At 34.7% G+C, this 27,224-nt stretch overlaps 1 protein-coding gene across 1 annotated transcript in view; it reads left to right on the top strand.

Moving 5' to 3' along the window:
- SLCO6A1 (solute carrier organic anion transporter family member 6A1) overlaps positions 1 to 27,224 on the top strand; it is a 138,286-nt gene that overhangs the window by 84,270 nt on the left and 26,792 nt on the right. Inside the window, exons 9-11 of the mRNA XM_047774731.1 lie at positions 743 to 887; positions 7,705 to 7,900; positions 19,382 to 19,535. Coding sequence (XP_047630687.1) covers positions 743 to 887; positions 7,705 to 7,900; positions 19,382 to 19,535 — 495 coding nt within the window. The remainder of the gene's footprint in view (positions 1 to 742; positions 888 to 7,704; positions 7,901 to 19,381; positions 19,536 to 27,224) is intronic.

The raw sequence follows: 27,224 nt of genomic DNA, 5'->3' as shown, positions 1-27,224 counted from the left end.
TAAATAGCATTCAGAAGATGAATTAGATGAATGTGCAGAAAAATGATTAGATTTTAAAAATGGTGTTTAGGGCTAGAAAAAGAAATTTTAAGTTAGTTTAAAAATGTACAAACATGGGAGTTCCTGTCGTGGCTCAGTGGTTGGAGAACCCAACTAGCATCTGTGAGGACACGGGTTTGATCCCTGGCCTCTCACAGTAGGTTAAGGATCTGTCCTTGCTGTGAGCTGTGGTGTAGGTCGCAGACACGGCTCATATCCCACGTTGCTGTGGCTGTGGTGTAGGCCAGCGGCTGCAGCTCTGATTCTACCCCTAGCCTGGGAACCTCCATATGCCGCTGGTGCGGCCCTAAAAGACAGAGGAGAAAAAAAAAAAAAAGTACAAACATAAAACACCGCTAGATATTTTTAGATATATACGTATCTAGGAGATACAGAAATTTAGTTTGAGAATTAATATTTTAGTTCTAGCAGTTCTAGTTAACTGCTAGATCCACAAATAAAAATTATAGCTGAATGGAGATCAAATAACAAATAAAAATAGTTCAAATGCTCCTTTTCTTGTATAGTAAGTATATGTTGGTGAATTTAAAAATTTTGGGGGAGGTCTTTATATACATACATATTTTTTCAGTTAAGATTGGAAAAGGTAAACTTTTTGTGTTTATTGGTCATTAAAGGGTATATATATTCCTCTTTACCTAACAAAATAAAATAATCTATATGTAACTTATTTCTATTTCAGATTCTGATCAAGTCTCCAATATTTATATGCCTATCTCTGTGTAGAGCTTCAGAGTCTTTAGTTATGATTGGAGCATCTGAATTTTTGCCTCTATATATAGAAAATCAGTTTATATTAACACACAGTGAGGCAACGACAATTGCAGGTAGACATTTCTGCTCATTGTACTCATAGTGATATTTTTATGTTAAGTTTCTGAAATGTACTTATGAAATATTTTATATAAGCAAAAAGTAGGTGTAGTAGGAGTGTTTGCTTAAATTTTAAATACCTAAATACTGCTTGCCCAAATTTTAAAAATATGAGCACTTTGCCATCATTGCATCAATAATTTTTAACACATAAAACCTTGTAAGACTTCTGTACCTCTCCCTTATCCCATTTCTTTCCCTCTCTCCCCACAGGTTAACAACTCTTCTAAAATTAGAGTTCATCCTTTTCACACGTTTATATAGTTATACCTCTTATGTAACTATTTTCAAACAATCTATTTCTAAAATTCATATATCATTTTGTATGTACTCTTCTGTTACTTTCATCTGAAATTATGTTCATCAGATTCATGTTGATCTCTATTCAGTGCATTTTAACAGTGTTATGGGGTTCTATTTTAATACTCTTTATTTATCCATTATCATATTAATGAAAATGAAATTGCCTCCAACTTTTTCACTTTTCCACACAGTATAGTAACAAGTAGACTTGTACATGTCTCCTTGTTCACATTTGTAAAAACCGATTTATGTTTAGACATTGAAGAGTCACTGTAGTTTTGTACATTACTTTTACTAGATACTGAGAATTGGCTCTCTAAAAGAGGTGGCAAATGAAATGAAATGTTGTAAGCTTCTAGCATTAATGGGAAGATGGTAAATATGATTATTCATTTTATGCTGTAAAAAGTCAGGGATGCATGCTATAACTTGCAGGTAACCAGTAAAAGAATAGTAAAAAGGCTAGTGAAAGAGTATATTAATTTGAAAATTTTGATTAATAAATTAAAAAAAGAAGGGGAAGAAAGAACATAAAACATGTGGGCAAAATTAAAAACAAATGTTAAGATGTGCAAAAATATTGACTATTATTGAATAGATTTTGTGATAAAGGCCACAACGTTGTCAGACTGTGCATAGTCCAAGCCAAACATGACAGTTTGAAGGGCCATAATGACAGATACTTCTACAAGTGTACCACATTGTTTGCCATTCTGATTAATCTGATTAACAGAGATAGGGACTAAATCCATTTAATTTGTCTTAAGGCTAATATCAACAAGACTCCAAAGAACAGGATAAGGCCACCTGCAGGTTTGGCCTCAGTCATGTTGGTAAAATTCTGGACCCAGCCAGCTGAACAAATTTCTTGACCCTCGGGGTCTACCTTGAAAAGTAAAATGGCTTTCTCCTTAAGTTTCTGTACTGACCTTTTCGCTTAGCCTGAGGTATTAATCCAGGTATAACAGAATGCATTAGCAATTGCATATATTCTACCATGGCCTGCAAGGATGAAGTTTTGGTCAATTTTATCGTCTGTAACAATGCTGATCAGTGACTGAGGCTGACTAGAGTGCTCTCCATGGATGAGGTGATGTCATTAATTATTTCGAATTAAATTAGGGATACATTTTGTACCACCTTTTCTAGTAGGATTGCTCTTTGAGTAATAGAGATAACTGCCTTCAGGGTGTATGTGATAGTGTATCCGTACTCTGTCTAGAAAGCTTCCTTGAGTAACCAAAAATAACTTCATTTAATAGAGATTTCCTCAGTCTTTGGAGAGCTATGTTATCTACTGGTGGTATTTCTTTAAACATTTGAAGTTCTCTGTGATCACCCCTATGACGTGAATATACCGATTCCAGTTTATAAGTAAGGCTTATCTGTTGTGAGTCTGTTTTGATTCATCTCAAAATGAGAATATCCATCCACAAAATCAAAAGTCTCTTTGGGTCAGAGCTTTGGTTGTAGCAAGAGACCAGTAGTAAGCTAAGAGTTGCTTTTAAATGCAGCTGTTTCAGGGAGTCAGTGAGTCCTGTACAACCAGTGATGCTTCTGAGCAAAGGCTTCTTCACTTTTCTAAACGCTCCAGCATACAAAATCATCAGCCATGGAGCCTTGTAGCTTAAACAGGTCATTACGTTTGTGGTACCCCAGATAGGAAGCATACTACAGCTTGCTGATTAATATCCAGTGTAGGTCTGTGGGTTAGCTGATATAAAAGACCAAAGAGAATGTCCATGTGAGTTGTCTACTGGCTCCAATACTCAAGAATCCGAAGTGAAGCCAGGCAGGCTTTTTTTTTGGGGGGGGGGAGGCGGAGGCACAATTTTTCTTTAACTTCCAGAGTCATAGAGCATTGTGATTCTGTCTACAGAGTCCCCCTAAACCTTGATGAGCAGTCTTCTGGATTTTGTTAGGTTTCATCACTCACCTTTGCTGATGCTAGTGTGAAAACACCAAAGTCAGAGCCATTGAGTCAGGCCTCTGACTCTATAGCTTACTAAATATCACCTATCATTTAAAGCTTTAGACATCATAGACTAGTGGTAGTCACAATAAATCCTGACCTGCCCCTCTTGTGGTAAATGGAAGAATAATTTTGGTACTTCTGAGGGAGTACTGCCTCAGTATATTTGTGGCTTTATATGTAAATGAGAATTAGTCTTTTTCTTTGGATCTTAGTAGAATGCAGAAGAAGACTGGCAGTGCCCAAGACAGCATATTAAGTGCCATTGATCTGTGCCAAAAATTTAGTTACATCAAAATGTATGGAATATCCAGAGCTATAGGGAGAACGGAATTCAGTTGGTGGTTAATCTACCTTAAACCTCAAGCCCCTGATAAATTTTTTCACTGAACATAAAGTCTGTTGAATTGAGATATCACATTTCTTACTACCCCTGCTTCCTTTAAAATCCATAATCAAAGTTAGGACTTTCCTTTTTGCTCCTGGGATTCTATTTTGTTCCTTTGGATCATACCTGAGGAACAGACTTAGCAATATATGTGTTCCAGTATCACTTTTGGAGTTTAGGAGTATATGCAGTACAAATCTGCAAAATATGATTACCAATTCTGTATTTTGAAATTGGAGCCATGGCATTAGCATAACGAAGCCACAACAAATGTGCTCTAAAGGGGGATACTATCTTGCTTATCCAAAGATGTTCACTCTATCAACATCTTTGGAAATATAGAACAAAAAGCAGTCAGTGCTTCTCCTTGCAGGATGTAAAGCATCAGAGAGTAATAGAAAATTATCCAATAAATAAATTATAATTCATTTAAGTAAAGATAAATCTTGACCTCTACCTCACTACATACATAGATACCAATGCTAGATGGATTGCATATCTCAGTGTGTATGGTAAAACAATGAAGCTTTTTAAAATAAGGCATAGGCGGGGTTCTCTTGTGGTGCAGCAGGTTAAGGATCCAGCATTGTCATTGAAGTGGCTTGGGTTGCTCTTATTGTGCAGGCTCGATCACTGGCCTGGGAAATTTCACATGCTGTAGATGCAGCAAAATAGATAAATAAATAAATAAGGGATAGGAAAGTACCTTCACTGTATTGCAGAAGACAAAGATTTATTAAACAAGACACAAATGACATAACTATAAAGGAAAAAAGATGTGGTGTTACATTAAAATTAGAACTTCTGTTCATCAAATGTTAGCATGAAGAGTAAAAATGCATGCAAAACAATCTTCAATAGAAATATTCTACAAGGTATTTGTGTCCAGAATGTGTAAAAAAAATCTGACCATAATAAAAAGGCAGCTAATCCAATAAAAATGGACAACAGACTTGAACAAGCATTAGATAAAAGGGTGATATAAATTGGCCAATATTCATGTGAAAATGTACCCACCTTAAATGGTTTTTCAGGGAAATGTGTATTAAAATCACAATGCAATACTATTACCCATTCACTAGAATTGCTAAAATTAAAAAGACATATATATTGTCATCGATGTGGAGAAATTGACATTTTATCCACTACTGGTGAGAGTGTAAATTGTTTTATCATTTTATAAATCTGTTTGGCAGTATCATAAAATCTGAGCCTATACATATTCCCTGACCCAGGAATTAAACTCCTAGTTATATAGCCAACATAAGTTCCTCTCTTAAGAATATACCCAACAGAAATGCTGATGCTTAGAAAAGGACAATTACATAAACTTTTATAGTAGCAGCAAAGGAGTTCCCTTTGAGGCTCAGCAGTAAGGAACCCAACTAGTATCTATGAGGATGCAGGTTTGATCCCTGGCCTTGCTCAGTGGGTTAAGGATTCAGTGTTGCCATGAGCTGTGGTGTAGGTTGCAGATGTGGCTTGGATCCCATGTAGCTGTGGCTGTGGCTGTGGCTGGCACCTGCAACTCCAGTTTGACCCCTAGCCTTGGAACTTCCATACGCTGCAAGTGTGCCCCCCCCCGCCCCCACAAAAAAAAGTAAAGTAGCAGCACAGTTTGTACCATCACAGTGAATAAATAAGTTGTGGTGTATGCATATACTAGAATGCTATTGAGCAATGAGAAGGCATGATCTATTGCCATATACAAAAACATGGTTGAATTTTTCAAACATCATGTCCAATAAAGTAAGACATGAAGTATGCATACTTTATGATCCATATTTATAAAATCCTATAAGCTCACAGAAGAGCCTCCTGGTTTTCTGGTAATGTTTTATTTTTGACCTGGGTGTTAGATAAATAGGTATATTCACTTTGAAAATTCATCACATATGTAATTGTGATTTGCATATTTTTCTGTGCACCGATAACATATTTACATAAAAATTTAGTTGGAAGTTCTGTGCTTTGCAGTTTAATTTTCAACTGTTTTGTGTACTTTTAGGGTACTCCCTCAAGGACCCAGCTATGTAATTGTTGAACTCCCAGTGTTCAGTATTTTCTTACTGCCTAAGGCAATAAGCCTGATAGCCAGTATTTTCTTAGCTGAGTTGTGTTCTCAGTTTTCTGCTCATATATATACTTTGCTTTCTCAACTCCAGAAATGTTAGGTTCAAACTGAATAAACCTAGGATCCTCTGGCATTATGGGTGGGGATAGGAATTTGAGATCAAATATTTTATATAGACTGCCATCTAGTCCTCATTTTTAAAGTTTACTGCACTCTCAGTTTCAGTCATACCTACTGCCTTAATTCCTGAGATTACCAGGTAAAATGTGGTTGACTTCCTTACCTACAACCTCATTGTTCACCCTCTGAAGTCTCCTAATTCATTTCAAATTCCCCAAATTTTCTTAGTCAATATTGCCCCTACTCTATTTGTACTTTTTTTCTAATAAGTGAATTTGTAAGTATCTACGATTTAACAAACACTCATGTAATGCTTGCTATGTGACCAGACACTATTCTAAGCACTTAACTATTAACTCACTTAGTTCTCCTAACAAGCTATGATGGAGGTAGCATTATTCATAGATTTTCTTTAGTAGCATCTCATACATTTAGAGTAATTTGTATTATTGTTCAGTTGTAAGCCTTTTTAATTCTCATCAGCATGTTTTTACTTAAGCCATGCATTATTGAAAAGACATTTTAGTTCATTGACATTGACTTTTATTTCTCTTTTAAAATAACTGCTTGTTCAAATCAGTTAATACTTTCTGTATCTTTAATAATGTTGTAAGCTATGTCTCTATCTCTGAGAAAGCCAAATTAAAACACTTTGTTTATAGATTTTAATTTTCTTGAAATCTAGGCAGTGTTTACATAATTTATTTTATACAGTGTCATTAGATTTATACATGTTCATGATCTACGTTTTCATGGTACACAGTTTTTTACTACTTTACTTTCAAACTTTCCATTTTAAATATCAAATTTTATAATCTGTCTTTTTAGTAGTTGTTGTATCCATTTATCATTATTGTGAATTCTAACATATTTTAACTTTTTAATTGTGTATTTTGTTTATTACATTTCTGTTTTGCCTCTCCCTTCCCCTCCATTCTCTCTCCTCTCAATGGGTTAATTTTGTATTCATTTTATCCCCCTCAGGTTTAGAAAATTTTAACTACTCATTTGCAGTTCACTACCCACAACTCCTCAGGGAGGAGGAGTGTGTATGTGTTTGATCTAGGTTATTAATTTCATTAAGTTTATGAAATTAGCCATAAATAAATTAGCCATAAATAAAAAATTAGCCATAAATAAATTCTTTGGCGAGTAAGAGGCTCTCTGAAAGCTTTTATGGTTTTCACTTTAGCATTGATGTTGTGACATTTCCTCACTTTATTTCCTTAAGTGATTTAATACTTATTTGTATTTATTTTTTTCTTGGTAATAGGAGTGTGCTTTTATTCCCAGGACCAATATTTCTTAAATTGTTGAAATTTCTCATTCTTTGCTACAATTTTTCTTTTCTTCTTCTTTTTTTGGTCTTTTAGGGTCGAATCTGCAGCATATGGAGGTTCCCAGGCTAGCAGTCTAATTGGAGTTATAGCTGCTGGCCTACTCTACAGCCACAGCAACTCGGAATCCAAGCCGCTTTTGTGATCTACACCACAGCTCATGGCAATGCCGGATCCTTAACCCACTTAGCAAGGCCAGGAATTGAACCTGTGTCCTCATGGATACTAGTCAGATTAGTTTCCACTGAGCCATGAAAGTAACTCCCTACAATTTTTGAATGTTTCTTTGGTATTCCTTTCATTGTATTTCTTATACCTGTTGTAAAACACTTTGTAGAGTCTCTTATTCCAAGTCCTTTAAGCCTGAAGCTTTAGCCCCACTCACAAATCTGTATTTCTTTTAAGGTTCAGGTTTTCTGGGGTATTCATCATGCCTTTAAGTTTTCTCTTGGTCTCTTAGTTAAATCTGTATTTGCTGTATGCTTAGAGCAGAGGGGATTACATCAATATTTGAATTTTATGTACTATCTTTAGCTGACTGTTTTTAACTGTGTTTTCTCTTCCTCCTTTCTTTTAGGACTTGTTTTAATTCCAGGAGGTGCACTTGGCCAGATTCTGGGAGGTATCATTATTTCCAAGTTACAAATGACTTGTAAAAGCCTTATGAGATTTGTAATGGTTACATCTGCTATATCACTTATACTACTTGCATTTGTAATTTTGGTACACTGTGATACAATACCGTTTGCTGGGATCAATGAAGATTATGGCGGGTAAATATAATTTTATATATTAGATTTTTACATCCAAACCCAACAACATATTTCTTTGTCAAGTAATAATTATTTATCTGGTAACATAATATGCTCATATCATTCTCAGAATTATTGAACACATAAAAGAAACACAAAGCATAGTTTCACTTTTCATTTTAAGGGCAGAAATATTGTGGTAGCTTGTTGTGTAACTGCTTATGCTTTCATATAGTCTAAAGAAAAATACATTGAAGTAAATAAGAACCTGGAAGTAGAATTCTGTATTGAAGTGAGTAGCGACTAGGAGACCATACTAACTGTCTGTACAAAACCAGTCTTACCTTTGTTCCTGAATTGGTATTTCTGCTTTCTTATCAAGAATGGGACTGAAGACATCTGAAAGTATGTATGAGTAATGTCTCCTTTAAGTTAAACATGCAGAAATTCTAAGAACTGGGCGGAGATTGATATTAAAGAAGGAAACAGGAGTTCCTGTCGTGGTGCAGTGGTTAGCGAATCCGACTAGGAACCATGAGGTTGCCGGTTCCGTCCCTGCCCTTGCTCAGTGGGTTAACAATCCGGTGTTGCCCTGAGCTGTGGTGTAGGTTGCAGACGAAGCTCGGATCCCGCGTTGCTGTGGCTCTGGCGTAGGCCGGTGGCTATAGCTCCGATTCATCCCCTAGCCTGGGAACTTCCATATGCCGCGGGAGCAGCCCAAGAAATAGCAACAACAACAACAACAAAGGACAAAAGACAAAAAGACAAAAAAAAAAAAAGAAGGAAACAGAACTGAAATGGAAACCAAAGTATTAAGCAAGTAATATAAGTAAAGAAAGTACTTCAGCTACAATGAAGTGGCTTATGGCAGATCAATGCTCCCACTGAGAATACCTGGAAGAGGTTTTCAAAGATTTGTTTAAAGGCATCAGAAATTTGTTTAGGCAACTAAGTATTTAAAGACCAAAATCTTGGAGAAAGGCAAACTTTGAGGAGAAGTAACTTTCTGCAGTTACTTTTTCTTTGAGTATATTTACTATTTCTGGGTGTTGGCAAGAAGCTGGGAATTTTGGAAAAGCATCTAGGTGAAAAACATCTAGTTAGATGACAAAAAAACTGGCAGAAAATTTTGATAGGCCTATAAGCCTAAAGCGATAAAAATTAGGGCATGGAGTGGGATAGGAGTAAGGAGAGACGTAGACAAATCAAATAACACTCTGTTGTGGATTTGCTGAATTATGAAGCCAAGAGGCTGAAATCCAGTAGAAATCTTGTAAAAAGTAAGAAAAATTTCACCAGTATTATGATGCTCTGTAGATAAGAGTTCCACTTTAGAATGTGCTGTTGGGGAGGAACCATGGTGAACACCATGTTCTCAGTTGATATCTCTGTAAGGTTAAGACCTAAAAGTGAGGCCCTCCCTAAAGTACTCTAACCCAGCCAGGAGTTAATTTGTCTCTAGTTGGATTAATTTGGTAGGCTGGTGCTTAACAACAGAAAGACAGAGTTAACACTCTGAAAGATAGTCTCATACAGTGCTGTAAGTGTTTGTAGACAAGAGTCTTGCGTTAAAAAACTACCAGACAGGCCAAATTCATGGCCAAAAATCGTGAGACAAAACAGATGAGAGAATTGACCCATAGGGCATCCAGATAGTGGCATTATCAAATAAGAATGTTAAAATAGTACTTAGAGGTGCAGTAATACAAATGACTGTGATTTTCTTATCAGAAACTATTGGTTCGGAAGACAATAGAACAATATATAGAAAGTCCTGAAAGAAAAGAACTGACAAAGGAAGGAGCTTTGAGAAAGAAAAATATCTGAAGAAATGATGTGTAAAACATTAAAATTTACTGTGACCTATACACCTACAGACCTAAAAAACAGGGCAACATTAAGTACAAGAAACATGAGGAAAATTACATCATAGTATATAATAATCAAATTTCTAAAAGTAAGTAGAAAGTGCAAATCTTAAAAGCAGTTGGAGGTAGAAAAGATACTTTAAATAAAAAGGACCAAAGATAAGTGCAGCAGTTGGTTTTACATCAAAAGCAATGCAGGTAAAAAGATGGTGGAACAATTTCTTTAATGTACTGATAGAAAAAAAGTCAATCCATAATTCTATATAAAATCAGGATATCTATCAAAAATGAAGGGGAAATAATTTTAGGCATAAAAATATAGTTTTCAGTCAACAAACTTAAACTATGTGAAGTATTAATGGATGTCTTTCAAGCTGAAATAAAATGACACCAGATGAAAATATGAAATACACAAAGCAAAGGAAACTATACAGGTAAATATTTTTTCCTATTTAAATCCTTTTAAAAATAATTGCTTTAAACAGATTAACATGTAATATGGGTTTCCATGAGGTACTATCATGTAATATGATGGTAGACTCTATTAAGTCAAAATGTGTAGTATAAACCCTGAAGCAACTTCTAAAAAACAATGACTCACAACTAATAAGCCAACATAGGTGTTAAAATAAAATTTTATAAAACCACTTGATCTCAAATTAGGTAGAAGCATGGAAAAAGAGAACAAAGGAGAGATAGAATAAATATAAAATATGTAGAAAGAAGATTTATTCAAACCTAACCATAGTAGTAATTGCATTAAATATAATTGGTTGCAATATCTCAGTTAAAAGGCATAGAATCGAAAATTTGCTTTTAAAAAAAGCAAGACCTAATTATATACTGCATGAAAGAAATGTACTTTAAATACAGGCACAAGTAGATTATATGTAAAAAGATGGGAAAAGATGTAACGTGTTAATGATAGTCAAAAGAAAGCTGGAGTATGACATCAGAGACCAAGCAGATGTGAGAGCAAAGAATATTATCAGGAAAAAATAATGTTACTGTGTCTTACAGATTGGCCAATTCATCAAAAATTAAAACAACCCTAAATGATTCTCAACCAAATAAAAAAGCTTTAAAATATGTGGAGCAAAAACTTATAGACTGCGAAGAGAAATGTAAAAACATACAAGTGTAGTCAACCGTTTCAATAACCCTTTCTTAACAGAAGTCAAAACAAAACAAAACAGTGATGATACAAAAGATTTGAATAACACTATCAACCAAATTGACCTAATTGATGTTTGTAGAACATTTCATGTAACACAGCAAAATATGCATTCTTTTCAAGTATACATGAAGTACTTAGCAAAGTAGACCATGTTCTGTAAAACAAGACTCAGCAAATTTAAAGGATCAGATAATACAGTCACAGTAAAGTTTCTGACCATGATGGAATTAAATTAGAAATAACTTAATAAAAATGTCTGAAAAAGCCCTAAATATTTGGACAATGAGAAAAGATTGTAAATAAACTTTGGGTCAAATAATTTTTCCAAAGGAGAAATTGTAAAATATGTTGGAATGAATGAAAATGAGGACACACATTAAAAATTTGTGGGATGCTGCCAGAACAGTGTGTAGGGGGAAATGTATAGCATTAGAAGTTTGTACTAGAAAAGAAAAAACATCTCAAACCAATGACATTTGTTTCAACCCTAAACAAATAAAAACATCAATGACTGGTTCCAGAGTATGTAGAACAAAGGATACAGTTGAGAGCAGAACAGAAATTAGTAGAGTAAAAATGAGAAAAACAGTGGATAAAATCAGTAAAATCACAGGTGTTATTTGAGTAAATTAATAAAATTGCTAAACCACTACAGAGAGAAAATTACCTAAGTCAGGAGTTAGAGGTATGATGTTAATGTAGATTCTACCAATATTAAAAAGACAACGTGGGGAGTTCCCATTGTGGCTCAGTGGTTAACGAATCTGACTAGGAACCATGAGGTTGCAGGTTCAATCCCTGGCTTCGCTTATGGGTTAAGGACCCAGCATTGCTGTGAGCTGTGGTGTAAGTCGCAGATTCAGCTCAGACCTGGTGTTGCTGTGGCTGTGGCATAGGCCAGTGGCCATTAGCTCAAATTTTGACCCTAGCCTGGGAACCTCCATATGCCACGGATGCAGGCCTAGAAAAGACAAAAAAAAAAAAAAAAGATAATAGGTTAATATTTTGAAAAGATTTATGCCTGTAAAATTTGACAACTTCCATGAAATGAATAAATCCTTTGAAAGACACAAACTCACAAGAATAATAGCTAATTTTTATATCTAGCAAACCAAATTTGTAGTTAAACACTTTACCACAAAGAAAACTCCAGTAGCTTTATAAGAACTATTAAAAGGACTTTTCTAACTTAAAAAGAAAAGGCCATTATTAGAAGCATGAAAATTACAAGAAGAAAAAACTCATCAGTAACAGGAATATGAAGAAAAGAGTAAATCAGCCACATAGAAATCTAGTAGGAAGATTAAAAGACAAAAGTAGTAAAATTATATCTGCTATAAGTATTTAAGGGATACACAAAACAAAAAGATAGAAACTAGGTCAAAAACAGGAAACATGGGTGGAGCAAAAACACAAGTTGTTAAAATGGATTTTAACTCAAGATACATAAAATGTGTGTGTGTGTGTGTGGTGTGTATACCTACCTCATAGTAACTACAAATTAAAAATCTAGTTACGTACAAAGAAAATAAGAAAGGAATTCAAGCCTAGTACCAAAAATAGCCATCAAATCACAAGGGAAGAGAACCAAAGAAGAGAAAGGAACAAACAAACAAACAAATTCTACATAAACAAACCCCAAACAATTAACAAAATGGCAATAATTACAAACTTAGTAATAATTACCTTAAATATAAATGGACTGAATACTCCAACCAAAAGACACAGAATGATTGAAAGGATTCAAAAACAGACTGAAAGTGAGGGAATGGAAAAAGGTATTCCATGGAAATGGAAATCAAAAGAAAGCCAGGGTAACACTATTTATATCAGACAAAACAGACTTTAAAAGAAGGACTGTTAGACGAGACCAAGAAGGACATTACATAATGATCAAGAGATTAATCCGGGAAGTTATGTTATAAATATTTACACACCCAACATAGGAACACCCAAATAGATAAAAGCAAATGCTAATGGACCCAAAGGGAGAAATTGACAGTTACACCATAATAGTGGAAACTTTAACATCCCACTTATATCAATGGATAGAATATCCAGAGAGAAAATAAAAAAGAAAACACTGGCCTTAAATGATACATTAGACCAAATGGACTTAAATAATATATATATAGAGAGAACATTTCATTCAAGAGCAACAGAATACACATTCTTATCAAGTGCACTTGAAACATTCTCCAAGATTGCATGCTAGGCCATGAAACAACCTTGGCAAACTTAAGAAAACTGAAATCCTATCAAATATCTTTTTGACCACAACAGTATGAGACTAAAAATCAACCACAAGAGAAAACAAAACTGTGAAAAACAAACACATGGATGCTAAATAATATTCTACTAAACAACCAATGGACCACTGGAAAAAAATAAAAGAATTCAGAAAATACTTGAAGACAAATGAAAATAGAGCAATATGGTCCTGCCTCGGGAAACAAGAAAAAATCTCAAATAAGCTAACCTTACACCTAAAGGAACTAGAAAAAGAGCAAACAAAACCCAAAGTTAGTAGAAGGAAAGAAATCATAAAGATTAGAGCAGAAATAAATGAAATAGAGACTAAAAATAAAAAATAAAAAATAGAAAAGATTGATGAAACTAAGAGCTAGTTCTTTGAAAAGATAAACAAAATTGATAAATCTTTAGCCAAACTTTTCAAGAAAAAAAGAGTGGGCCCAAACCAATAAAAACAGTAATGAATTTAAAAATTTTAAACCACAGAAATAAAAAGGATCATAAAAGATTACTATGAACAACTGTACACCAATAAAATGGACAACCTGGAAGAAATGGACAAATTCCTGGAAATGTACAGTCTCCCCAGAGTGAATCGGGAAGAAATAGAAAATATGAACATGAGTTCCTACCATGACTCAGTGGACTAAGAACCCTACGTAGTGACCACGAGGATACAGGTGTGATCCCTGGACTTGCATAGTGGGTTAAGGACCTGGCATTGCCACAAGCTGAAGCATAGGTCACAGATGCGGCTCATAGTTTTGTGTTGCTGTGGCTGTGGCATAAGCCTGCAGTGAAGCTCCAATTGGACCCCTAGCCCAGGAACTTCCGTATGCCCCACTTATGGGCATAAAAAGAAAAAAAAAATATGGACATACAATAACCATTATTGAAATAGAATCAGTAATTTTCAAAACTCCCAACAAATGAAAGTTCAGGACCAAATGGCTTGACAGGTAAATTCTACCAAACATTTAAAGAATAATTAACACGTATCCCTCTCAATGTATTAAAAAAAAATTCAGAGCAAGGAACACTTCCAAACTCATTCTGTGAGGCCAGCATTACTTTAATAAGAAAACCAGACAAAGATATTGTGGATAAGAAAATTACAGGCCAATAGCACTGATAAACATTTGTAAAAGTCCTCAACAAAATATTAGCAAGTCAAATCCAACAATACATTAAAAAGATCATACACCATGATCAAGTAGTTTTTATCCCAAGGGTACAAGAATGGTTTAATATCTACAAATTGATCAATGTGATACACCACATTAACAAATTGAATAAAAATAGTGATCTTCTCAAAAGATTAAGAAAAGCTTTTGACAAAATTTAGCACTCATATGATGAAAAAAAACTCAACAAAACGGAGGGAACACACCTCAACACAATAATGACCATAAATAATAAGCCTATGACCAACATCATACTCATTGGTGGGATGCTGAAAGAATTTCCTCTAAGATCAGGAATAAAAAAAAGGATGCCCACTCTCACTGCTTATATCAACACAGTCTTAGAAATCCTAGCCACAACAGTCAGATAAGAAATAGAATTAAAGGAATCCAATTTGGAAAGAAAAAATTTTACTGTTTACAGATGACTTTATACTATACATAGAAAATATTCAAGACAAACCAAAAAGCTACTAGAGCTCATCAATAAATTTGGTAAAGCTACAGGATACAAATTTAATGTATATAAATCTGTTTCATTTCTATACACTGAACTATCAGAAAAAAGAAATTAAGAAAACAATCTCATACAAATGCATTAAAAAGAACAAAATTCCTAGGGGTAAATATAACTAAGAAGGTAAGAGAGTTGTACTCAGAAGACTGTAAGACACTGATGAAAGAAATAGGAGACTACCCAAACCTGTGGAATTACATACTGTGTTCATGGATATAAAAATTAATATTGTTAAAATGACCATACTACCCAAGGCAAACTTCAGATTCAGTGTGATCCCTATTAAAATATCAATGGCATTTTTCACAAAACTAGAACAAATCTAAAATGTGTATGGAAATACAAAAGACTCCAAACAACCAAAATAATTTTATGAAAGAAGAAATCATGATCTCCTGATTTCAAACTATACTACAGAGCTATAGTCACCAAAAAGTACACTACAGGCATAAAAACAGATACATAGATTAATGAAACATAATAGAGAGTCTAGAAATGAATCTACTTTTATGAAGGGAATTAATCTACCACAAAAGATGCATACATAATGGGGAAAAGACAGCCTCTTCGACAAATAGTTTTGGGAAAACTGAACAGCTACGTGCAAAAGAATCAAACTGGATTACTCTCTTTCACCATGCCCAAGAATAAATTCAAAATGGATTAAAAACTTAAACATAAGACCTGAAACCATAAAACTTTTGGAAAAAACTTAGTACACTTTTTGATATCAGTCTTAGTATTTTTGGATGTATTCTCAGCCAAGGGAAACAAAAGCAAAAATAAATAATGAGACTGTATCAAACTAAAAAGCTTTGCTTAGTAAGGGAAAGCATAACAAAACAAAAAGATTGTTTATTAAATGAGAGAAGATATTTGCAAATTATATATTTGACAAGGGGTTAATATTCCAGTGTGTATAAAGAACACACACAAATTAACATCAAAAAAGCAAACATCCCAATTAAAAAATGAATGGAGGAATTCTCATCGTGGAGCAGCAGAAATGAATCCGACTTGGAACCCTGAGGTTGCCAATTGGACCCCTGGCCTTGCTCAGTGGTTTGAGGATCTGGTATTGCCATGAGCTGTGTGTGTGTGTGGGTCGCAGACGCGGCTCAGATCCTGCGTTGTTATGTCTGTGGTGTAGGCTGGCAGCTGTAGCTCCAATTTGACCCCTAGCCTGGGAACGTCCATATGCTGTGAGTGTGGTCCTAAAAAGCAAAATAAAAAAAATAAAAACATAAAAAATGAATAGAGAATCTGAATAGACATTTTTCCAAAGAGAACACACAAATGAACAACAGGCACGTGAAAAGATGCTCAGTGTCACTAATCATCAAGGAAATGCAAATCAAAACTATAATGAGATATCACCTCACATCTGTCAGAACATCTGTAATCAAAAAGATTACAAGTATGGACAAGGATGTAGAGAAAAGGGAATCCTTATGCACTACTGGTGACAATGTAAATTGCTGCAGCCACCATGAAATGGCCATTTAAAAAATTTAAATTAGAGGAGTTCCTGTCATGGCTCAATGGTTGATGAACCCAACTAGTATCCAAGAGGACACGGGTTTGATCCCTGGCCTAGTTCATTGCTGTGAGCTGTGTTGTAGACCATAGATGAGGCTTGGATCCAGTTTGCCGTGGCTATGATGTAGACCGGCAGCTACAGCTCTGATTCAACCCCTGGCCTGGGAACCTCCATATGCCACAGGTGTGGCCCTATAAAGATAAAAAAAAAGACAAAAAAATAATAATAAATTAATTAAAATTAGAACTGTCATATATTCCAGCAGTTCTACTCCTTGGTATTTATCTGAATAGAAGAAAACTGATTAGTAAAGACATATACAACCTTGTAATTATTGCAGCATTATATATTTATTTACAATAGCCAAGGTTTAGAAGCAACTCGTATCTTTTCAAATTATGGTTTTCTCTGGATTTTATGCCCAGGAATGGGATTGCTGGATCATATAGTAGTTCTACATTTAGTTTCTTTAAGGAACCTCCATACTGTTCTCCATAGTTGTTGCAACAGTTTACATTCTCACCAGCAGTGTAGGAAGGTTCCCTTTTCTCCACAATCTTTCCAGCATTTATTGTTGGTAGAATTTTTCACGATGGCCATTCTGACTGGTGTGAGTGTGTAGTTTTAATTTGCATTTCCCTAATAATTAGTGATGTTGAGCATCTTTTCATGTGCTTTTTGGTCATCTGTATTCTTTGGAGAAATGTGTATTTAGATCTTCTCACCATTTTTGATTTTTTTTTTCATATAAAGCTGTAAGAGATGTTTGTATATTTTGTGGATTAATCCCTTGTTGGTTGCTTAATCTGCGAAGATTTTCTCCCATTCTGTGGGTTGCCTTTTCATTTTGTTTATGGTTTCCTTTGCTGTGCAAAAGCTTATAACTAGGTCCCGTTTGTTTATTTTTATTTTCATTACTCTAGGAGGTGGATCCAAAGATATTGCTGTGATTTATGTCAAAGAGTATTCTGCCTATGTCTCCCTCTAAGAGTTTTATGTTATCCAGCCTTATGTTTAAGGACCTCAATTTTTAAATGAAGAGATACCCCATATTTGTGGGTTATAAGCTTCAGTATCCTTAAGATGTTAATCCTCCCCAAATTGATGTATGTATTTGATGTAATCACAATCCAAATCCCAGCAAGTTTTCTTTTTTAGATATTGAAAAATGACTTTTAAATTCATATAGTTATGCAAAGGACCTAGAAAATCCACAGACAGCTAGATAACAAAGGTGGAGGACTAACCCTATTTGATTTCAAGACTTATTGTAAAGCTACAATAATCAAGAAGTTAGTATTGGTATAAATATAGACAAATAAGTCAGTGGAACAGACTAGAGGGTCCAAAAACAAGTACGCATATATATGGATAATTGATTTTGAGAGGGTATGTATGCAGGTTAGCAGAGAAATATAGTCATTTTAACAAATGATTCTGGAACATTAGATATCTGTATTTATTATTTTTGCTTTTTAGGGTTGTACCACAGCAAATGGAGTTTCCCAGGCTAGGGGTCGAATCAGAGCTACAGCTGCTGGCCTATGCCACAGCCACAGCAACACCAGATTAAGCTGTGTCTGTGACCTACACCACAGCTCACGGCAACACTTGATCCTTAACCCACTGAGTCAGGTCAGGATCCAACCTGCAACCTCATAGTTCCTAGTCGGATTCATTTCCTCTGTGCCACAACAGGAACTCCAAAGATAACTATATTTAAACAAACTTTAATCTACCATATAAAATAATTAATTCCAAATGAATTGCAGATGTAATTGTAAAATACAAAATTCTAAAAACATGAGGAAAATTTTTGCATACTTGGGTTTAGCAAAGATTTCTTAGATAATGACACCAAAGTATGATCCATAAGGAGATATATAAACAAATTGGACTTCATCAAAATAAAGTCTTCTCTCTGAATGATCCTTCAGGCCATAGACCATGAGAAGATATTTGAAAATCATTTATCTAACAAAGTACTTGTTTTCTATAGCACTTAAAGAACTCTCAATGCTTAGTAATGAGAAAACCACAAAAATGGGCAAAAGATTTAAACAAATATTTAACCAAATAATAAATGCAGATGGAAAAATAAGCCCTAGGAAAGATGTCCAGCATCAGTCATTAGGGAAATACGTATTAAAAACCACAGCATGAAACTGCTATCCCTATGAGAATGTCTAAAATTAAAAAGACTGCTATATAGCGCTGGGAGCTATATCTAGTCACTTATGATGGAGAATAATGTGAGAAAAAGAATGTACATATGTATGTGTGATGGGTCACTTTGCTGTACCATAGAAAATTGACCGAACACTGTAAACCAAGTATAAAAATAAAATAAAATCATTAAAATTTTAAATTAAATTAAATCAAAAGACTGACTATTCCAGGTGTTGCAAAGAATATAGAAAGCAAGTGAAATATTATACACTGCTGGTGAGAATGTAAAACAGCATAACCACTTTGGAAAAATGACCGTTTCTTAAATAGCTAACTAAACATCTAGCATATGATCCAAATATTCTACTCCTTAATATTTATCCAAGAGACATGGAAGCATATGACCATACAAAGAACATGTAAAGACCAGCTGCTTTAAAGAAGCCTGGCAAAGAAAGTGCACATAGCACATGATTCCATTTCATAAAAACACTATGAAATGAAAATTAATGAATAGTGTCAGAAAGTAGATCAGCGTAATGCCAGAGAATGGAGGAATTACAAAGGAGCATGAGGAAACTTTTTGGGGTGGTTATTAACATGATTGCAGTTATGGTTTCACAAGTACATGTAAATTCTTTAACTATGTACAGCTTATCGTATAACAATTATATGTAAATCTGTTAAAATTATTTAAATAATCATATTTTATAGATCTCATTGATATCTTGATATACACATTAGTGAGTATAATACAGTGGTATAATAATTACATTCAGTCTCTTCTTTTACAGAACAGGGCAGTTGGGAAACCTGACAGCTCCTTGCAATTCTCGTTGTAAATGTTCATCTTCACTTTATTCTGCTACATGTGGAAGAAATGATATTGGATATTTTTCTCCTTGTTTTGCAGGTTGTACACATTCTAAAACATTTAAGAATCGCAAGGTAATTATCTTTTGTTACACTTCTTCCTCTCGATTGATAAGTGCAACATACAGATGATGATTATATTTTACTCCTTGCTGCCTATAAAATCTTTTCCCTCCTTATTTTCCCTTAAATATTTCTTAAATTGTAGCTCTTTGGCCACAATATGTAAGGCTTATGAAAATTGGGAATGGAAAAGATACGCCTGCATTAAAACATTCTTCCCTATATTACATTATCTCGCTTTTATGGTTTTAAAGCAATGGGTGACACACACTATCTTGTGTCTCTTGCCATAGCACACTTGAAAGAAGCAGTCTGAGAATATTTTGTCTTCCACTCATTAGTTTATTTTATCAGCAGTACTGAAATATTGAACCATAATCTTTCCCACACCAGTACGTTGACCAATACTATCCTCTGGGTCTCCTTTCAATCAGTTTTTCCTTCTGAGGATTCAAAATATCTACACTCTGCCTTCTTGCTGTCTCTCTATTTCTACCCTACATTACACTCATGTGGAAATCAGTCCCTTTATTATGTGCCAGAAATTACCATAAAATTGATTACATAAAATTGAATATGTTATTCTTGTTTGTCCTTTGACATTTACATGAATTGTGACTCATTTTAAATGCCTTTATTTGCTCATCTTTGGTGCCATTACCATCAGAATTCTTTATTTCTCTGGGCCTTCTATCAACCTCCAGAAAAATTTTCTTATTTTTTCATTCAAAGCGGTTACCTATTCTTTTACTTGATTGACTCCAGCTTAATTTTCTTACATCTAAAGTGGCATAAATGAGCTTTTAGCTAAACAATGGGCTATAACTTCAGCTTCTCCTTTTAATTAGCACAGAAGTAAGGACCCAGGCTTTAAAAATTCTGTGTTTGAAGTTCCCGTTGTGGCTTAGCGGGTTATGAAACCGGACTAGTATCCAATGAGGGCGCAGGTTCCATCCTTGGCCTCGCTCAGTTGGTTAAGGATTTGGCGTTACCACTAGCTGCGATGTAGATCCCAGATGGCTTGGGTCCCATGTTGCTGTGGCTGTGGTGTAGGCCAGCAGCTGCAGCTCTGATTCAACCCCTAGCCTGGGAACTTCCATATGCCGTGGGTGTGGCCCTAACAGAGAATAAATAAAAAAGAATAATTCTGTTTATCACTCGCCTCTCTTTGTCTAGTCTTAATGAGAAGAAGATAGCAACAAAGAAGATATTTCCTGACCCATAGGCATTACTCTATCTCCCTTAGTAGGCAATAAAGTACTTTATAAATTTGTACTTTATAAATAAAGTACTTTATTTATTAGTATGTACATACAATGTTCTTTTTCCTGTTATATACAGATCATTTTATTAAAAAATACTAGCATACCTGACCAACGTTAGTTCCAACTGTCATGTTTTCACTGCCTACATTTTAATAACAATCTTCAGGAATGGGAACTCTGGTATCTTCCTTCTTAAATGTTTAAAGTGATTCTTCAAATTTTTAAAATTTAAGATGATTGTTTATATATTTTCGACACTATTATATTTTTAAATGATTGATTTATTTTAAAATGTATTACTATGTGGAGTTCCCATCATGACTCAACAGTTAATGAGTCCAACTAGTATCCATGAGGACGTGGGTTTGATCCCTGGCTTCTCTCAGTGGGTTAAGGATCCACCATTGCCATGAGCTGTGGTATATGTCACAAATGCAGCTTAGATCCCATGTTACTGTGACTGTGACATAGGCCGGATCCAGGTTACTGTGACTGTGACTTAGGCCAGCGGCTTCATCTCCAATTTAACTCCTAGCCTGGAAACCTCCATGTGCCGTGGGTTCAGCCCTTAAAAGACAAACAAACAAACAAAAAAATAAATAAAATATATTACTGTGGAAAGCTTTAAATGTAATAGAAAAGCATAATGAACTCCACTATGTTAATCACCCATCTTCAACAATTTATTAACTTATGGATAATCTTACTTTATACTTCTACCTACTTCCTTTCCTCCATTTATTTTGACAAATAAATGATTTTTTAAATGCCCACATTGTCACCACAGTGTAAAGCAGAACTGTTTGACCTTGGTGTTTTGATCCCAAGAGATAAATAGGTCACTCACTGGAGTTCCCTGGTGGTCTACCAGTTAAGGATCCAGTATTATCATTGCTGTGGCTTGGGTCACTGCTGTGGTGCAGGTTTAATCCCTGGCCCAGGAACTTCCTCATTCTGTGGGCATGGCCAAAAGAAAAAAAATTAAAAAAAATAAAATGGCTACTCAGTATATGGCTCCAATCCATCTTTCTTTTTTCTGGGAAGTCCCTCTTAGGGATTTTTTTTTCATAAAAATCTTTGTAATTTCCTTTCATTTCTCTAAGAAATAATTCATAACAAATATGAAATAATTCACAAAATAGTGATACAAACTGTGTGGTAAAATTTGATGTTGAATAAAAACTGAAAGAATAAAATATTTTGGACAAAAATTGGATGTTAAGAATTACCCAGGACAATTAGCCTTGAAAGAAATAATAGCAGAAGTTATGAGCAGTACAATTCAATATAAATGAAACCAATTAATGGATAAAATATGCATTAATTTCAAATGGGAAAGAATTGATACCAGTAAAAATAACTCTAACAAAATGAAAATTAAATACCATATACAGAAAATATTGTCTACATTATGTTAATGGAATTACCTCTGGAAAGTCTTTTTTCAGTGAAAATATGTCAGCTTTGAAATCATTCTGATTAAATGTTCATATTCAAAATATGATTAGGGTCAAAATGTGTTAAAATTGAGTGCTTTTTAATGATACTTGTACAAAAGTTTACAATGGAGAAGTGGTAGGAGATACTACACCTCTGAAGATTTCTAAGTTTCTATAGAAAATCACAGCTTTACCAAGCTGTAAATAGATATATGCTCTTCACATTAATAATATTGAGTGTTTTGTCTCACTGAGGCCCACATCTTACCCTTATTGATGCTATCAGAGATCTTCAAATTTCCTTAAATAGGTATGAAAAAAATCTTGGGCTTTTCTTCATAATCTTCTCTCTGAGACTAGTTCTTTTCAGCAGCTGATACAGCTTTCATTCAAAAATAGCAGTGTCAGGGGCTTCTTCCAGAGACTCCTCTAGTCCAACAGGAGCCTCATTCTGATCTATAGATAAGGAAATGAATCTCGTCCAAAACATTAAGTCAGGCATCAGGGTCTCTTTCAGTTGAATCATCCTTAGAATATTTTAACTTCATTTACTGATCTTTCCAACTTTGTGTTATTTTTGTCATATATTTTATTTCTCCGTATATTTTAAGTGACACATACTATCAATGTTTTGTACAGTCAGTATGCACTTGTTTACCCATTTCATTGCATTGTCATGTTTTCATTTGAGATTATTTTCTTTTTTTCTGAGGAATCATATTTCATTTTCATTTCTGAAAATAACAATTGTTTTCACTTGGTGTGGAATTTTGTATTGGTAATGATTCCCACCCACTAACTCTGCCTCAGCATTTGAAACATACCATTATATTGTCTTTATGTTTCTGGCTGCTTAGCTGCTTTTAGGATTTTCTCTTTGTTTCTGCTTTTCAGTTTTGCTTTGATGTTTCTAGATATGGTTTTCATTCTATTTATTTTGCTAGGGTTTCACAGAACATTTTTAGTCCATGGATTTATGTCTTATCAGTTGAAAAATTCTCATCTATTATTTACCCCTCACTCTCTCCTCTTTTGCGGGGGTATGCGGGGAAGCACTATCTATGACTTTACTATTGCTGCGTAACAAATTATTATAGCCTTAGTGTGTTTAAATAATACCCACTTATTAGCTCTCAGGTCAGAAGTCCAGATATGGCATTACGGGGTTTTTTGCTCAGACTCACAGACTGAAATCAGTGTATTGGCTGAACTACAATTTCTTTCTGGAGGCTCTGGGAAAAAAATCTGCTTCCAAGCTCTTACAGATTATGGGCCAAATTCAGTTGCTTTGGGCTATGAAGATGAAGCCCCTATTTCCTTGCTAGCTGTCTGCTGAGGGCCAGTTTTAGCTCTTAGAGGACACCCCCATTCTTTACCACATGACTCCTTCCATCTTCAAAGCTAGCAACAGAATCTCCCTTATGCCACATGCTTTGAATCTCTGACTTCAGGAAAAGCCTAGTTTCTTTTATATATTACCTAACTAGGTGAAATTTACCCTCTCTTTCTTAGGGTCAGCTATGCCATATAACATAATTTAGTAAGGGGATTAAAATCCATCAATTCACATTAATCTAGAGATTTGGCAGGTTTATAAATGGGGGGTGGGGTGGGGTAGGAATCTTTGGTGCCAGCTTAGAATTCTGCCTAACAGGCCACAAATTGACCTTTCTACTGTGTTCTGTACTTTTTTCTCTTTTATCTATTTTTTTTATTATTTTTTTTTACTTTTTAGGGCCTCACCCACGGCATGTGGAGGTTCCCAGGCTAGGGTTCAAATAAGATCTGTAGCCATTGGCCTACACTACAGCCACAGCAACACAGAATCCAAGCCATATCTGCGACCTACACCACAGGCCATAGCAACGCCAGATCCTTAACCCACTGAGCGAGGCCGGGGATCGAACCTGTGTCCTCATGGATCCAAGTCAGATTCATTTCTGCTGCGCCATGATAGGAATTCCTATTTTTTCGATCTGCTTTTATCTGTTTGTTTAAATGTAGCTGTTGTCTATTGACCTGTCTTCCAGTTACTATTTCTCTATTCTGCTGTGTCTGCTTTGCTGTTAAACCCATTAACTCATTGTATTTTTCAGTTCTAACACTTAGGTTTTGTAGAATCCAAATTCCTAGTGAAATTCTACATCATTTATGATGTTTTATACATTTACCCTCTATTTTCTAGAAAAATTAATCGTAACTATTTTAAAGTTCTTGCTATTATGTCTACTATCTAGTAGTCCACTTATATTTGTTTTTCTCCTAATCTTAAACCAATTATTCTTGTCATTTTGCATACCTTATAATGATATATTAAATCCTGAACATTTTATCTGAAAAATATATCCTAGCATAATTATACATCTATTTCTCTCTTTATTTTGGCTTCATGTAGTTTCACACTTCTTATAATGTGCATACACATTGCTTGTCATAGCTTCTTGATGAGTTGTTTCTGTTATCTTTACAAAATATCCCTTTCCATCTCTGGTAATATTCTCTTTCTGAAGTCTATTTTATGTATTAAATAGTCAGTCTAGGCACTCTTGCTGTTTTCATGGTGTATCTTACTTCTGTCATTTTATTTTCCAACTGTTTGTGTCTGAATGTTTAAAGTGTCTCCTGTAGCCAGTACATAATACACTTTTGCTTTTTTCTTCAATTCTGTTAAGGTCTGTCTTTTTCTTGGAGTTTTTAGACTACTGACAGTTATTGTAATTATTGATAGGGTAGACTTAGATCTGTCTCCCCTTTTTATCTTAAGAATTGAATATATTTTACTATTTCATTGTAATATATAATTTCTGCCATTTTAGTTATATCTCTGGATATAACTCTTCAGTTCTTCAGCCCTTCCAGAGCCTAATATCTTGTGCTTCTGCCATCTGTTTACTAGACTTTCTTCATATTTTCACTTTTCCCCTAGTCAGCTTAGGTTCTACGGTCTGCAGTTATTTGTTGTACTGGATATTTTTTGTCTGCCCTCCAGATGCACTTTTTACCTTCTCTACCTTCCTAATTGTTCCAGGAGACCAAACTATAGGATGAGAGTTCCTTTGCCTTCTGGCTTCTGACTAGATTATGATAATAAAGAGTCTCAGTAGAAAGTCATAAAGATTGGGGAAAAGTGAAGTCATTGTGTTTATTGTGTTGGTCCCTCTCTGAGCCATGAACCGACTATCTCCCTTACCTGCAAGTCTTAGTTTCTTTCAGGGATTCCTGTCCATATGACTGTCTACTTCTTCTTCTTCTTTTTTTTTTTTTTAATTTTACTTTCTCCTTCTGGTAACCATTCCTGCCCTAAGACCCTTCAAATCTGCTTTCAAACCCCTCAGATCTGCTTTCAAAATAAATGCTAGATCTGACTGTCTTCATCCTTTTCTCTGATACCCTGGCCCTAAACACCATTGACTTGAATCTTACTTCAATAGCTTTTTGACTGTTTTCTCTGCTTTTATCCTTGCTTTCAAAGTTTAGTAATCTCAATATAGCAGCCCAAATGATTTTTTAAATGTGACACTTATACATGTATCCCTCTAATGCTTTCACATTATTATGAATAAAAAGCAAAGCTCTTGGAGTTCCCATCATGGCTCAGCAGTTAACAAACACAACTAGCATACATGAGGACGCACGTTTGATCCTTGGCCTCTCTCAGTGGGTTAAGGATCCGGCGTTGCCGTGAGCTGTGGTATAGGTTGCACACGCAGCTCAGATTCTGCATTGCTGTGCTCTGGTATAGGCCGGTGGCTGTAGCCCTGATTGGACCCCTAGCCTGAGAAAATCCATATGCCATGGGTGCGGCCCTAAAAAGACCAAAAAAAAAAAAAAAGTGAAGCTCTTAAATTCCTCTTCCAATTACCTACAGTTTCTATATAAATACTTCTCACATAACTCTGATTTTATTTCTCTTCGTTTCCTTCATGTTCACTCTCATTCCACCAAATTTTTCTTCTTGCTCTTCTTTGAACTTGTCAAGCAGTCCCAATTTCTGTCTTGTTTTTCCAACCTGAAATATAATTCTTTCAGATAACCATATGACTCATTCCCTTACCTTCTTCACATCTCTGCTCAAATCTCATTGCATCATTGTGACATTCCCTGATCATGCTAAATTCACCCCTATAATCCTTGTATTTTTTCCTTAATTTATTTTTTGTTCTCCATAGTATTTGTCGTCATGTGGTCCATTGTAAATTGGTTTTTTTTTTTAATTGCCTTTCACACAAAAGTAGAAAATTGTCTACATGACGGCAAGGATTATTATTGTATTATTTACTATGTTTTCACAATACCTAGAATGATGTTTGGCACATGAGCATCATAAAAAAATATGGTAAAATGATTTGAAATTTGGATATTTGAATATTTCTACTTTTGTTAACATATCCAGTAACTATTTAGCAGCTTTCGCAAACCACTGATGTGATTTTTTGGACCATCATTTTCTGAATCACTCAGGTTTAAGCTATCTTTATTTCCTTGTATTCCTTTGCTAGTAACCTAGTTTAATATTTCTACTAGATTTTTAAATTATTATTTAATTTAGAATCTTTTCAGTAGATTAATGAGTTGCTCTCTGTCTCTATCTCCAACTCTGTTTAGCCTTCTTAGAAAATATTACCTATTCCTCTTCCTTACATTACCAATCCTGAAACAAAACCCCTGAGTTTTCATTGGTTTCCATTAGGGATGACATTATGATATTATTGGCTTTAGGCACTTTCACCCTGGTAACCCCCTTCCTTCATTTTAGAAGAAAGATGGAAGGAAGAAAGGGAGGAAGGCATGAAAGAATGAGAGAAAGAAAGAAATTGATTACCTTAATGTACAACTACATTGGTGTAAAGACAAATATGATCCAGGCTGGATTCATTATAATATATTCATTATTATAATTTTTTTCTCTGATTTTAAAAGACACTAAAATTAAAACCTAATTTTGTGGTCATGAAAGTGTCATGTACCCGAGGCACACTGTACCTATTCTGCTTAAT

This window comes from Phacochoerus africanus, chromosome 4 (assembly GCF_016906955.1).
Source record: "Phacochoerus africanus isolate WHEZ1 chromosome 4, ROS_Pafr_v1, whole genome shotgun sequence".
Taxonomy (NCBI): Eukaryota; Metazoa; Chordata; class Mammalia; order Artiodactyla; family Suidae; genus Phacochoerus; species Phacochoerus africanus.
This window is presented reverse-complemented; position numbering and strand designations above follow the sequence as displayed.